At 43.7% G+C, this 15,522-nt stretch overlaps 1 protein-coding gene across 1 annotated transcript in view; it reads left to right on the top strand.

Moving 5' to 3' along the window:
- Positions 1 to 15,522, top strand: part of LOC121626256 (pyruvate carboxylase, mitochondrial-like) — a 268,452-nt gene that overhangs the window by 80,704 nt on the left and 172,226 nt on the right. Inside the window, exon 11 of the mRNA XM_041964640.1 lies at positions 791 to 953. Coding sequence (XP_041820574.1) covers positions 791 to 953 — 163 coding nt within the window. The remainder of the gene's footprint in view (positions 1 to 790; positions 954 to 15,522) is intronic.

The following is a 15,522-nucleotide window of genomic DNA, read 5'->3' as shown; positions in this document are numbered from 1 at the left end:
TTGGTAACAGGTGACAGTGTCATGATTGGGTATGAAAGGCTCAGTCGTTCACATGCGAGGATGGAGCGAGGTTCACCTCTTTGTGAACACATGACTGTATAAAGGATGTTACTACATGGGCTCAGGAACACTTTGTAATCAGTTCATTTGCAAATGATTGCACTCTGTTTTTATTTGTTTTACACAGCATCCAAACTTTTATGGAACTGGAGTTGTACATTTGTTCATATAAGTATTTAATTTATGGAAGCAAACACTCGAAGATCAAAAAACACTGATCTAGTTTTTCAACTTGGTGCTCCTACGTGTCCTAGCACCTGGTTGATTGAGATTCTTCATCGCACACCTGAGCACACGTACTAATCTCTAATCAAACAAAAGTCATGTTGCTAATTTAGCAGTTGTTTTCAAATGTAATAACTGGGTTTTCCGTTTCCTGTTTGCCTCCCCAGGAGCAATCGTTTCAGCAACATCAAATTAGAACAATTTTTCTTGTTGTTTGTTTGTTTTAATCTGCTTTGTTTTGCTAGTAAGTGGTATCCACATGGGATTGTTTTCTTGTCACGCTTCACAGATTCATTTGTTCAAATGAGATGTGCTGGAAAAATCCTCACATCTGCTGCAAATCCACACCCTCCCCATTCAGAGCCGAGGCCAAGAATAGCTAGAATTGTTTGTATTGAATAAATGGCCTCACTAGTGTTTTAAAGTAAGCGGCAAAAAAAATCACAGTGACATGAAGGGGAATTTAAAGGTTATTCACCTCGTCGCCTTTCTCTCACTTGAACAGCGTGGACCTGGTGCATGCCCAGCTGCACGTGTGTGAGGGCCGCAGCCTGCCGGAACTGAACCTCAAACAAGACAAGATCAGGGTGAACGGCTGCGCCATCCAGTGCAGAGTGACGACCGAAGACCCGGCCAGAGGCTTCCAACCAGACACGGGGAGAATTGAGGTAGGGATCATTTTAAAATGACCGTAAGACTTTTGCCATACTGTGGTCAGAGAGGCCACATGTGGTTCTTCCTGCCACAACACTTACAAAGTCTGGAATAAGCATGCAAGGTGAGGTGATTTACTCTAGTAAACAGGAACAACACTGCTTTGCTCCCACTAAAAGGTGCATAGATAGAAAATGACTCATTTTCTGTATTGCAGACATGGTGTTTCAACCTTGAGTGGTAGAGCGCCTGATCCCAACGTGGCACATTAAGCTCTTTGCTTCCAAGATGAATTTACAACATAATTCTGTCTTCTGCTTATCGTGATAAATGGAGGCGGCTTTAGTTTAGTCCATATGTCATTATATTCTTGGCTTGCAGAGCAATGTGGCATCACATTAAAGTCTTCTTCTGTGCCAAATGTCAAATGTAGCCTTCATTTGACATTTAGCCTTGTGAAGGCAGCATACCATCAGCTTTTGAGAGCTTAAGTTCACATGATGTTAGGTTGTCATCAGCCACACACAGCAGCAAGCGAGAGCAACCAACAGAATGTTGGGAGAGCCGCTGTGTGAATTGTTGATTCTCAGTGCGATCTATGCTACGGGCATCTCTTTCTCATCGCAAACAGTTGTTTGATTCGCTTAATGGAGCTTTAGTTGTAATGCGAGATAACAGAATGTCCGGCTGCATATGTGTGATCACATGTGCAGACAGACACAGCTGCAGAGATTAACCAGCGTTTGAATTATAGGTCTGTCACATTGATCCGTGTGGTAGCTCTCAGCGCTGCAATTATGAAAGCACATTGCCATATGAGGTCTGCGAGTGGGACGATTTCCCTGCATGTATGTGTGTGTGTCTCTGCATGACTGAATGAGGTTGAACTCATCTTTATCTCTCTGTGAAAGGGGTGAATATATGTGCATGTAGTTGTATTTAGTTCATACTGTAAATGCTTTCATGCTTGAATACTTGTTGTGACAATGGGTATTGAGAGTGTGTGTCCATGTGCGTTTTGTGTGAGAGGACCAGTGATTGACTTTGACATTAATTTCACATGAGAGGACACAAAGGTCACTCTATGATCTTTTTCATACACTATGTAATATATAGTGCTGCATGTCCGTCCACCAGCACATATGCTGTACAGTATATCCACACGCCATACATGCCGTTTCTCATTGTGTCCCTCTTCTCTCTCTGGCTGATGAGGTCTGATCCCTGGATGCTTTTTCCTGTCAGGTCCTTTTGCCCTTCACCCTAGACTGTACACCCACCCACTCTTCTTTTCTCCCTTTTATTCCGCCTATCATCCCACTGTCCTCACCCTTTCTTTCATGTTTTCTCTCTTTGCTGATTCTCTTTTGGCTTTTATAGGCCTCAACGGTGTCACAAAGCGTGCTTTTCAAATAAATGGTACTGAAAGCTGCTTTGAATCAATAAAAATGGCAGATTAGAATTAAGAAGAAGGTTTAATGAGAATAAAACAGCCATTTATCAGAATTAAAAGAAACTGAACCGTGTGTTAAAGATAATGTTGAGAGATAACGGTGATTTTGACCTCAGCGGAGCACGTTGCTCGGAAAGCCTTGGGGGCTCTATGCTATGGCTGGGTTATGTTTGGTCTGTAGCCTAGACTCTGCTAAACGTGGGAGGATTCTGCTTGAGGGGAATAGAAGGGAAATTAATTCTTTAACAGTGCAGAGAAGCTAAAAAAACAAGTCATGTAATCTGCGGTGTGCTCTCTGTTTTCTGTCAGAAATCTGCAATCTGCAGCTGAGCAGTGCACATAAAGGGAAGCTGATCAATGTTTTCATATCATCGCCTGCATGTCAAATTTATTGCAATTGGGAAACTATAAATTTCTGGAGCCCCCTCTGGTCTTATGGCTCGTCGTAGATGCTGTGAATAAAATACTACCACTGCCGCCTGGTGACTTAACATAGTGATTTTTGACTCCTTGGATGTGACGGAGTTCGACCTGCACCGGTGGCTTTCCAATCAAACAAATCATCTGTCTCTCGGTTCAGAGGGAGGGGGAAAAATGAATGGTCGTGTTGTGCACACAGATTTATTTCAATTGCTTATGAGTCCATTAATTTATCACCCAGGGGTAGTTGTTTTAGTTTATTAACAGTTTGTGTGGCTCAGTGAATCAGATGAATTTAGCTTTCTGAGCCATATTCAGATCAGCATCATACATTTCAAATTCACACCTGGTTTGTGGAAGCAGCCCACAAAAATATAAGCTATGTAAATAACATCCCCATTATGTGGCATTCTCAGTTTCAGGGTGCATTACCTCTCACTGTGAAAATAGCTGCGTGCGCTGTTTAGTGTTCTTCTCGGTATCTTGTCTGAGAAGAGTAGCCACGGAATAGCTTGTGACCTTCTCACTTCAAGGACTTTCTGTCGCGTTTCCACCCTGTATTTTCCCTCTTCAGCTCCCCCTGCGTCGCTCCATTCTTCCCTCCCACCTAGCACTCGTCTTAAAATAATGTACATATTTTCCACATCCTCTCCCCCCCCTGCTTCAAGCACTGCTTCTCCCCCCTCTTCCCCCCATTTCCATCTCACACTCCCTTCTCTCATCCTTCTATCTTTCCGCCATCTCTCTTCCCCACCCTGCCCTTTTTTTTCTGCCTCTCATACGCCATTTAGCCAAGCAGTTGAGCTATGAAAGTTGTCAACACAGCGACCCTAACCATTACCATGCAATATGAATGAACCAAACACAATCAACACCGGAAAGCGTGGATGGAGGATTGCCACGTTTGAGGGACAGATGAATAAATTATTACCGAAGGGATGTGACAATGTCGGCAACCGAGTGACGCAGTGAAAGGTGAAGAGCCAGGAGGGCGAGAAAGTCGTCACGCTGTGGACTTCTGGTCACTTGAGGCACCCAAAGCAACTTGGATAATTAGCTTTGCTGCGTGGAGTCACCTCTGTGCCCTTTTCAGAGTCGATACAGAAGCCCCACAACAATCTTAGAGGAGCAAATGGCTGAACAGCCGAGTTTTTTGGATGCTGCAGTGGCATTAAACTTTGAACTGAAAGTCGTGCGGTGATAGCGCTGTTCAAAATGCTCTCTGCCACTCGCTCAGTGTAAAAGAGCTGCTGTGTGTCAGCAGGAGGGGGCAGGAGTCATACACTGTAGTGGAAAGGCTACTTCTTCCATAAAGGCAAAAATCTATCTGCCATCTCGCACATAGCAGTGGAGCATCAAATAAGTGAGGAAGACAGCAGAGCAGAGATGGGAAATGGGGGGTGGACAGAAAAGGAGGAGCTCAAGGCATCAAGACAAGGAGGAGAAAGTTTCTTTCACTGAGCGTGGAGAGAGCAGAATGATGGGTGTTTGTGAACAAAACAGAAGCAAAGATCCTACAGGTCAAAGCAGTAATGGGTACGCCCGTGTTTTGCATCTCTTTGACTTCATTTTCTGTTCTGGGGAGAAAATAGACAAAGGACAAAGGCACAGAAGGGCTTTCTGTCTTGTTCTCTCATCTGCTTTTAATGGAGCTTTCAGAGCAGGCGAGGAGAGAGCGAGAGAAGGCGAAGAGGATACAAGAGAGCAACGGAAGCAAATGAGGGAGGATAGACTGTGTGCACTGAGAGACGCTGAGCAGTATTAAGAACAACCGCTACTCAGCTTTTATTTAAAGGTCTGACCCGCAATAGCAGTGTTGCAGCCCGTGCTGTTGCGCTGTGCTGGCACTATGACTGGTGCTGTTCATTGCAGCGCAGGCAGTTTCCACTTATGTGACAACTAAATCTTCTTAAATCAATTCACACTCTGAGTGTGCATCTAAATTTTATAGGAATGTAACAGGCAGCAGTGTGTCTGTGATCTTCTCGCTCTGCTGCGACTGCACGTTGCTACGTGTCACTTTGATTATGAAGGTGAGACTTCTCTGTAGAGGATACAGGCTACAACATTGTATAGAATTGAGTATTATAATATATAATTTAGAGAATATTGTCGATCCAAGACGAACTGACAGAACAATTACAAATCTTTCTGCTACATCAACACCATGGACAGCGGATTAATTGATACACAGCACAGTTCGGCTACTGATGCAGTATATCAGAGCCGTAGTCGGGTCCATAGATTCTGGTTTGCACAAACCTCCGTCAGATGAAGGATCAATGAATCAGGCAGACTAGACTAACATATTCAACTGAACAATCCCCTCTGCCCCTGCACACTCTCAACTAGAGGGGGAGGGGAGCAGGTTAACAAGGGGTCTGGAATCCCCGCTAATCCCCCCTCAAATCACCTACTGATTTAAAATTATGAAATCAAAAAGAAAGCAGAGCTTGCAACTCCGCTTTCATGCTACACAGCTTAGTACACAGCTTTACAATTGTACTGCAGCTCTACTTGATAGATTATTGAATAATTGTCCATGTGATATATTTGCAGAGTTGTAAAATCCTCTTAGATATTATAAATCACTGCAGTGTTTTGGCATCTCTATGCAACCCCACTTTCTGACTTTGTATTTCCACCTGTTCCTGAACGTAGCCTGTTTCTGGTCTGAACGCCTGCTGATCTAGCGCCCCCTGAGGCTGAAAGATCTCTTTACAGTGAATAACTGATTCTCTAGGTTTGTATCAAGCTTTGCATTGAAAACACGTCACTACAAGTTTGACATTGGTTTCCATGCTGCATTTAAGATAATTATGCAAGTTATATATATTTTCAGGATTTATTTCACAAAAAAGTCATTTAAAAAGTAAACAGTCATTTACTCTAATTCATATACATTTTTAATTTATCTGTGATGATATAAATATTAATTTAGGTTAATGCAAGGTTAGTTTTTAATTGGCAGCTCTGAGTGAAGGAGCTTTGCTGCTGCCCTGGAAGCAAAACACTGGAGAAAAATTTGCATGTTGTGTTGATAATGGAATATCTCAGCTCATACGTATGTCAGGTGCTGACTATATTGTCTGCATTTCCTTTAAAAATGGCACTGTTTGCCATGCTTTGACATTCAAGTTGCTAGATGTGCTTTAACAAGTGAAACAACATGCAACAGAGCTAGCAAAATACCGTCTATAGGCAAAGAGGAAGACAGAGAGAGAAGAGGTACAGAGGTGGAAAATAATAAGACTGAGGCGCGGGCTCAGGGATGGATGGGGAGATGAGGATGAGGAGTGATGGATGTCATAGCAGGAGGATGGCGGCAGCCCTGTTGACAGAATGACAGGGAGGGATGGACTGCGTGCTTTGGGATCAAGCAAGCAGGGAGGGAAACAGAGGGGGGAGAGTATTAAAGCAGCACCTTGACATTTTGTATTTTAATCTGTTTTTTCTCCGGCAGGCTCTCTTCACATCCAACATACCCGCAAACCTTTGGCGCGTAAGCTCTGTGATCAGTGTAGCTCGGTGAGATGTGAAGCTGATTCCAGGAAGCACGAGCAGAGAAGCCTTTACTCCCGTAGTGCGATAAGTGGATGATGAGGACAATTTACTGAAGCCCCGAATCATGTTACTCCTGTAAAGTAAAGAGGGGGAAATACGGCTTTGTCGTACAGTGCAGGGGAAAACAGAAGCGCGGAGGGGGTCTGATGGATTTTTACACTGTACAGACGTAGAGGAGTGAATGTGATGCGTCGAGTGTATTTTTTTTCATATCTGATAGCATCAGAAAGAGAGCAGCGATCACACTTCTTTTGTCTGACCATCCATCTGCTGATTTATCCATCATTCTTTCACAGGTACATCCATTTATCTGTGGTTCGTCACCCCGCCGTGGCTGACCATGTCATCTATCCTCCCTCTCTTCCTCTCTCTTTCCCTTTTTCTTCCTGTGTGTCAGTCCTACCAAACCCCATGCCTTTTCCTGCTAATTCCTCATGTCTTACTACCTTATTTGCAGATGTTTCCTTCCCTCCCTCCATCCACTCGTCCATCCATTGATCTCCTCTCTCCCATCCCCTCTTCCCTCAGCCTCTTTTAACATTCCCATCATGTCTCCACAAAGACAGCGAGTAATAAGGCCAAATCCTGCTGTTCCCCTCTCCTCCCCGTGTTCCTATTATTCACCTCCTCCGTTACTCTGCACCTCATTTCACTTCTTCCTTTTCCTGTCCCACACTTTGCCTCCTGTCTTTCCTTCCTTCCCACTGTCAGTCGACTTTGAAAGAAAAAAAAAAAGCAACTCATGTAGCTCGAGAGGAATGGGAGCCCCTAGTCTGGCAGTGTTTAGAGCCTGGAGGGAGCTTCAAGACCTGACTTCTTCATCCGCTTCCCTCCGTCTTCCATTCCTTATCAGTCTAAATTTGAATATCAGAAAAGGATTTAGCTGCCATCCCATAATTCATCCCATAAATCAAATTGTCTTGTCGCCTCGATGTGCCAACCACAGTTACTCACATCTGTCTCTCTATTTCCACCGCCCCACCCCAACATGCAGCTTTCTGTTGTTTGTTTCTTTTATTGGAACACATTTGCATGCGTCACTCATGTATTAATAATACATTTTACAATGCCTGTGTGTGTGTGTGTGTGTGTGTGTGTGTGCGTGTGCGTGCGTGCGTACGCGTGCATGTGTAAGCTTGTCTGTTTCTTTGTGGGTCTGCGTGTGTGTGCGCTGTATCCTCCAAAGAACAATTTTGAGTTTGGAAATAGGTTGAGTCCTAATTAGAGGAAGTGTGTTTGTGTTGCTTCACACACCATCGTATACACCTTCATTTGCACACCATACACACCCTGCACCCCACGTCAGCCCGTCCCATTGTCAGTGTCATGATTTGTCGCCATTATCTTTCATTTTCTTCATTGACATAAACAAAGCAGGCAGTCACCTATGTAATTGGTGGTGAAAGAGCTCGGGTTGCTTTGTGCTCGTTAAGTTTGAACAAATCAAAAGTTCTGCCTTCAAATTACTTCCTCAACACTTTATTTTTTTTCCCCCCCTGAAAATGTCACATGCTGTTAATGACATCTAAACGTGAACCTTTTCAAGTGTTTTTGGTCTGATTTTTATTCTGTGCTTGACTGCAACAAATAAACCAATAAAACAGTCAAGCTTCCAAACAGATTCTGATGCTGTGCATGAGTTCAGGAGCTAAATTACTATTAAAAGTTTAATATGGAACATAGTAAAACATTCTCAACAGAGGTATGTTGAGCTTAACAGTTCCCCCATAAAAAGTGGGTATAAATGAGTGATTACATAATGCACATTTATGCACATTTTGAAGGATCTCATTAGACGTGGTTGATGGAAAAAGGAAAAATTCCCACAAAAAACTGCAAAAAAGTTTTTACCCCTGGTTTTTACCTTGTTCGAAAAAGTTGGACACACCTCTTCTGAACAAGTTGTGACGAAGCAAACCTTTAACTGGCGTGACTGTTCAGCTGATTTCGCTCTGAGAGGAGAAGAAGCTGATTCCTCTGTAAGAAAATTCCTGAAGACGTCTCTGTTTTTCTTTCTTAGATGTTCAAGGCGACTGGTTTTGTTTTTCCTCCTTCAGGGGTTATTGGCGATTGGCAAACAACCGGTTTTGTTTCCAGTTTACAAACTCTGCTTCTTATGCAGTTTTAATACAGCCATGTGTATTCTTTGCATAGCCGAGTTCTTCTGCTCCAAACCAGTTGATGGAAATGTGTCTAATTTGCATTTTGTTTTCTTTTTCTGCAACGGAGTTTGCTTCAAATTCACTTGACAATTGGAAACTTTCCATTTTATCCGTGGGTCTCAACCTAATAACCTGAACTAGAGGTGTAAAAGCACACTAAAACTTGACAAGTGAGAAATGCACAGGAAAGAGAAAAATAGGGATTTTTCGAGAAAAATCGAGCGACATGTGTTCAGACTCTGTTCACGTGCCGCCTTGTTAACGCCAGTAACATCCAGGACCCCTGACCAGTTGTTAGAACACCGTGAACACACACCTGCAGGAGGGCAAACCACCAGCACCGCAGGTACAGACACACACGCGGCCGTACAGGGTGTAATTTCCAAAGAAGCCACCTTTGACCTTGAGAAGGTCATGCGTAGAGAGCCTCCGACGTGAGCTGACTGGATGCAGAGTGTGTGTCTCTGCGAGTGTATGTTGTGCTGGTGTGTGACAGAAAGAACCTGTCGCTGTGTCCTTTTCCCAGCTGCACTTCTTCTGCCGTTTTTCCACATAATCTCTGGTCAAATCTCATCTATTTTTAAGTATGTTGCAGTGCCCCCCACCCCTCCCCACTTCCTGCTCGTTCTCTGCCACTCATCACCATGGCAATTATGGGCCCAAATTAGCCCTGTATTTTATGGAGTGACATTTCTCCCTTTCCTCCATTAGAGCACCCTACACTCAATTCTCTGCTCATGCATTAGGTGGTATTGTCCAATTACTGTCTCACTTTCTTTTCCTTCTTTCCCTTCCCCTCTCCTCTCTCTACATGTCATCCCACCATGTGTAATTTCATTCATTAAAATAGCCAGACAAAAATCTTTACTAATGATATACAACCTGCACAGAAATCACTAGTAATAATATGGAGTCAGAAACATTTTATTAACAAATATTTAAGAATTGAAAGTGCTGAGTAATGTTTCGTCTCTGGCCCCTGATTGTATTGTCTTTTTTTTCTCTCTCTTTTTAATTGCTTTGCACGTATGAGTCGATACAGTAAGGCTTGTTTTCCATCCTGTTCCTGCAGCTCATTCAGGAGAGTCTAAAGTGCTAAAACCTGAAATCTATTGCCATTCAAAGACCAAAGCTTATTGAAAATTGGGGAAACATGCTTGAGCACACTCTGTGAAATGCTCTGTCACACTCTCAATTTCCAGTTTAACTGCTCCTGGTTCCACGTGTCGTAAAGGAAATCCCAACTATTACAGCCAATCAATGCAATAGATTTCTTGGGATCATTGCTGTTACTCAGTCTGCAGTCACTCGCAATGAGATAGAACTCCTCCCTGTGATGAGAGCAGCAATCATTACCTGTTTCAATTTTTGGGAAAGATGTTAAATCATTTCTATTGGAAAATTGATCTGTTGCAGCGGGAATAGCAAATGGATACATGTCACAGAGGAATAACAGTAGAGCAAATGAGTTTCATGACAACATTTTTAAGCAGAAATTCCAGCATTTCTTTGAGAGAAACAATCATTTAGAATTTAAAGCATGAATTCAGAAATAACCTGTAGGTCCAGAATAGCAGCAGGAGCTGCCATGTCTGCGGACTGTTGCACCCGCTACGCCTGAGTTCCCACCCGGCTTAGTTTGAGAGCTCTAACTTACTGCAAACGTGTTCCACCCGGCAAGTTCCTTACAACGTCGAGTTAAGATGTAACTTGAGCAGCGTGATAACTGGTGACATTCGAAAAATGGCATGGCCTAATAATAAAAGATCCAAAGGTCATTTTTCTTGCACCGTGTCACAACGTTGTGCTGTGCAGACACGGACACTTGAATTAGACGAGAGCAAGTGTGATTTTGCACCACTGAATTACCTTTAAAAGAACTTTTTTTCTTTTCCTGTCACTTTCGTTGATGTTACTCTATCTGACGATATATTTATGCATGGTCCTGCCTTCCTGGCCTTGGTGAAAACTGTCTGTTGTAGGTGCCAGTCTACCATACTAAGTCGGAAATAGTTGAAACGTCTGCGATAACGGTTTGATTATAATGGACCACGTCAAGTTGTAGAAGAAGTAGCGATAGTGTAATTGAGTTTATTGTGGAAGCGACTTAGTTGACTTTGCAGGATCATATTGACGTCCAGCCTAAAAGGCTATGTTGACAATTGTGCGTAAAGAGAAAGGCGAAGAATTATTAAAAGCTGTGAACTGTAAACATAGCAAGCTACATACATCGCTGTAAGAGTAATTTCCTGTTTGAAGGTCATGCCTGCAGTACTTTTTCTTCCAATTTCCATATGTCCGTTTCCATTTTTCACAGGCAGGCGGACACAAATTTAGGTCCAGTGCTGAGGGGAAAAAAATGCAGCGTTCACAACCTAATGTGCATCCTAAATATCTAGATTAGACACCTTCTCTGTGCTGAGGCTTTTCCTCAGTAAATAACTGGACGTACAGTAATAGATGTCTTATTCTCCTCCATCCTGTGTCTCCCTCCACCCCGCTATGTCTTTTTCCTCCTGTTATCCCTCGCACCCTTTTCTCTGGAGCTGTTCCATCTGCCCTCATCGCTTCCTGCTGTCACTTTATCAGTTCCCTCCTGTTTTTGCATCTGTGTTTATGTTCGTGGGCAACGCTTTTATATACAGGTGTCCGCATGCATACAGGTGCGTTAGTGTGTCTGTGATTGAATGTCCCCGCTGTCGTCGAGCCTCCTCCCAGCCTCATATTCCTGTCGTTCGTGTTGTTTTTCCAGCCGATCCGCTCTCTCCTCCCTTCCTCGTAACTGTTCTCATTTATCATTCCTCCTTTGTTTTCTCTTTCTATCTGTTCTGTCGCTATCTCCCTCCCATCTCCCCTCTTCCATTTCATATTTTCCTCCGTGCTAGTTTTCCTTTCTAGTTATTATTCACTCTTTCTCTCCCTCGCCATCATTTCTCATCTCTCTCTCCCTCGTTCCCTCTCTCCTTCTGCTCTGTCACTTGATTTGTTTTTGCGGCTTCACATTTCTTTCCATGTTTTCTTTCGCCCTGTTTTTTTTTTTCCACATTGTACCTCTTGTCTATTTTTGCTCCTTCCTCTCCTCCCCGGTTTCTACCTCCCTCATTCTTCTTCCTCTCTTTCTCCTCACCCCTCTCTCTCGTGTTGCTGATTTGTTTTTGCAGGTCTCCCTTCACTTTCTGCTTTTTTTCATCACATTTTTATGCTCTTGTTCTGTCGTTTTTCCCTCTCAGCCCCCCCCCCTTCCCCTTTCCATTTATGTGTACTCTCATTGTCTCCGTCCTCTTACATCACTGCAGCCTTTCTCAGTCTCCCTCCTTCCATTGCTCTCTATGGAAATCTTCTCCTCCATTCCTCCATCGCCCCTCTAACTCATTTATTTCTAAATCAGATGTCTTCTTCCTTCTCTTTATATACACCTGGTCCCCTGTTTCCCCTTTTCCGCTCTCTCGCTCTTCTTTATATACCTGGATGCCACTTTGTCCCTTCCCTCCCCCTTTCTCTTTTCTCTTCATCTCCCTCTCTACAGTCTCTCTGTCTGCACTGTCTTCATATCTTCAGGCTTCTTGTCTGTGTTGTCTCTCACAGACGCTCTCTTTATCCTGTAATTATTTTCTTTTCTCCAGTCTCTCAGACGCTTGTTTACCAATCTCATCTTTCTGTGTGTGTGCATGTTTATGTGTGTGTGTGTGTGTGGGGTGGAGGAATACATGCCTGTGTGCGTTCACATTAGGACACATACAGGCTGTATGCTTAAATCAGCTAGTCCCCTTGTCTGCACTGTGTGTGTGTCAGTGTTAATCAGGCACCTTGTACGTTAGCGAAGGCTTTGCGAGTCAGCGTTTTATTTTGCGAACAGCGCGCAACATAACTGTGCTTAATTTGGAGCAATTCTCAGTTGTGTGTGCGGACCATTAATTGTGTTTTTTTTTTCGAGTAGGAGTGATACGAGGGAGCTGGAGGGAGCGAAGGAGGAAATATTTTTTCAGTGAGCATTCAATCCAGTATGTTCTTAAAATGAACATGCAATCATTTTCTGAGAATACCTTTCCCCTGAAAGTGTTTTCTTTATTCTTTAAAGAAGAAAAATATCCAGGGGCTCAAAATTGCAGATCTCTCAGCATCAAAAGCTGTAATTTTTTTTTTTTTTTAGGATTTTCTTTCACAATTTTCGGAAGAATAGTTCTCCCGTCACCCCATTAACACTTGAATTACATTTATAGTTCCATTTATTGGATTTTAGGACATCGGGCTCTGATCTAATTTGTGAAATGATCAGATGTAAATCATTGGAGGGATGGTTAAGTCGGCTGGAATTAGGTTAAAGATGGTCGGTTTAAAAGGCTGGTAGTACGTGCTGAAGAGCTAAGACTCGATTGAGAGAAACTGTAGTAATTATCAAACTCTAGTTTTCTCCTAAGACTTCATAACTGACATGACGTAGCCTGATATGCTTTCAGTCGAGCAGCGTGAACCAACACAGGACTGACTCTCGCTAATGATTTCATGGTAAATATTTGAGATTTTAAAAAAAGCCTCAATAAGGAGTAAGCAAGCTGGTGAGCGAGGGCCGATTATATGCTAAATTAAAGGCTACAAATACTGTAGTAGACTAGTTCTGTGAACTCCAAATGTAGTATAGCACATGTATTATCTATGGAGTATAGCATGGCCTGTCAAATCTGGCACTGTGGTGCTTTGTATCAGTAAACCAACCAAGTTGACTCGCTTAAAGTCATTTCTATTGAGGCCAATTTTGAGAATATATGTGATGTATGTGACCCTCAGCTGCCAAGGCAGCGTAGAGAAAAATCAGCCTAAGCACAACATGAGTCTGACCTCATTTTCTTAGGCAAAGTCACAACTTTTATTTTACATTAGTGACAGCAGTCGCTTGTTCCCTCTGAGAGCGTGGCTACTTGGACTGGCAGACAAGTCATTCGATGCATGTTAATGGAAAAAGAGAACGAGTGGAGAAGGCCTCCTGGATTCTTTTTTGGTGGTAGCCATTGTAAAAAGTCCCCCATGTCCTCCAGCGGCCCTGCATTAGTATGACCGGAGCCACGGCAGGCCTTTGTTCCTGAACTGTTGAAACGAGCAGGCGTATTATAATGCAGAGATGGTGTCTGTCAGCGCCCCGGCTTGCACATCAATCCTTGGTCTTTCTGATCACTGAAAAGTAAAATTACAATTAATGGAGTGTGAGACCTCATGTTGGACCAGTTAGACAGAGAAGTGGCTCTGTTTGGCCATTGTTTCCCCTCAACACAGAACTTCATTCTCAATATGTAGCTTAATTATAGAGATGGAATATATTATTAATGGATAGATTGGTGCATAGAGTATATATATATAGTGTAAGTACTGCTAATGATCATTGTACAGTGATTGGTCCTAGAGACGCTCAAGCCGTTAGTTCAACTGTGGATGCAGATTTGCCACTGTGAAGCCATTGTTCTCTCAGGATTGTACTTGTTCGACTTGAGTGTAAGCGGCTCAGTTTTTTTCTTTTGTTTTCAAATCAATCTGTTTTCACCAAAGCTCACCATGTCATCTTCCGACACGCTGACCAACCCGTCAGCTTTCCCTTCACTTCGTCTCTCTCCGCATAGTTTGTCCTCCACGCTGTTCTTGTCCATCCCTCCCGCCTCTCCTCCTCCTCCTCCCCGCACCTTCATCATTTCGCCACCCTCCATCGCTCGCACATCTCTTTTCACCCTCCCTCCCTGACCCCCACGGTTCCTCAACTCTTTCCCTGCTCATCTTTATTCCAGCTCTCATCTAGTTAATTTTACACTTTTTTGGCATCTCCTTTCATCTCATCTCTCCCTCATTTTCTTTTCTTTCTCTCCCTCTTGACATGCAGAATATGTCTAAGAGGTTTCAGCGCATGTGTCCTACATAACCGCTGTCTGGCTGTTGTGGGTGTGTGTGTGTGTGTGTGTGTGTGTGTGTGTGTGTGTGTGTGTCTCTTTGTGCCTAATGCTGTGTTTACACTTTTTTTCCCCAGTGTGTGCTCGCTGCAGTGTGCTTTTACAGGTTTAGTGATGCATCTGCATCTCTGTATGCGTGCGTGTCCTTGTTTCTGCATCTGTATGTATGTCAGTATCTGCAAGGGTATGTGTGTGTGTATGTGCGTGTGTGTCTGTGAGGGTGGTTTTATCAGCTCTTGCAGATGGCCTCAGCCTCTCATCCATCGTTCCAGTGAAATGAAGAGCCCTCTGTAGAGTGAAGGCAGAGAAGAAAGGAATGGACAGACAGATATGGGGAGAGAGAGAGAGAGAGAGGGAGAGAGAGTGAGGGGGCGATGACGCACAGGGCGAGCGAAAGAGAGAGAGAGAGGCATGGGGAGAAACAGCTAGAGGTGGAAAAAAGAAGAGGGCCATCAAAAGATGGAGAGATTGAGAGGAGTGATGGGGAGAGGGAGACCACCAGAAGGGTCTGTTTACACGAAACACTGTGGGGTGTGTTTATCTAAGAGTGTGTATCAGTGTGTGTGGTGGCCTGTACCGTGAGCAGTTTTAGACCTATCGGCATACACATGAAAGTTTTTATTATTGCGCCAGTAAACATATCAGGCTTGTCAGCTTCAAGTGACGCTGAGTGTGTGTGTGTGTTTCCCAGCAAGTGGGCATTTGGGTTTTTCTTTGCCGACGTACAGCTCGCTGTAAAGGTTTGGTCACATAGCTAGAGGCGTGCGTGCGCATTTGTGCGCGACAGTTGGCTCGCATTAAAAAGAGCGCACTTCAAATCGCCGTGGGATACGAAATGTTTACGACGCGGCACCCGCAGGAGAGACAGCAAATAGAAAGGAGACGGAGAGCGAGGGATAAACAGGGGGAGAAAAGAGCGGGGAGGGACGAGGTGAGGGAAGCCGTGGCGAGAAGCGGTGCAGCGAGCGCCTGGAAAGGTGAACGAGGGACAGAGTGTAACTCTGAAAGCTGACTTTAAACAGCCAGAATGAGAAGCAAGCAGACTCCGGGGTGG

Source organism: Chelmon rostratus, chromosome 23 (assembly GCF_017976325.1).
Source record: "Chelmon rostratus isolate fCheRos1 chromosome 23, fCheRos1.pri, whole genome shotgun sequence".
NCBI classification, from domain to species: Eukaryota; Metazoa; Chordata; class Actinopteri; order Chaetodontiformes; family Chaetodontidae; genus Chelmon; species Chelmon rostratus.
The sequence above is the reverse complement of the archived record's forward strand: the minus strand, read 5'-3'. Positions and strand labels throughout refer to the sequence as shown.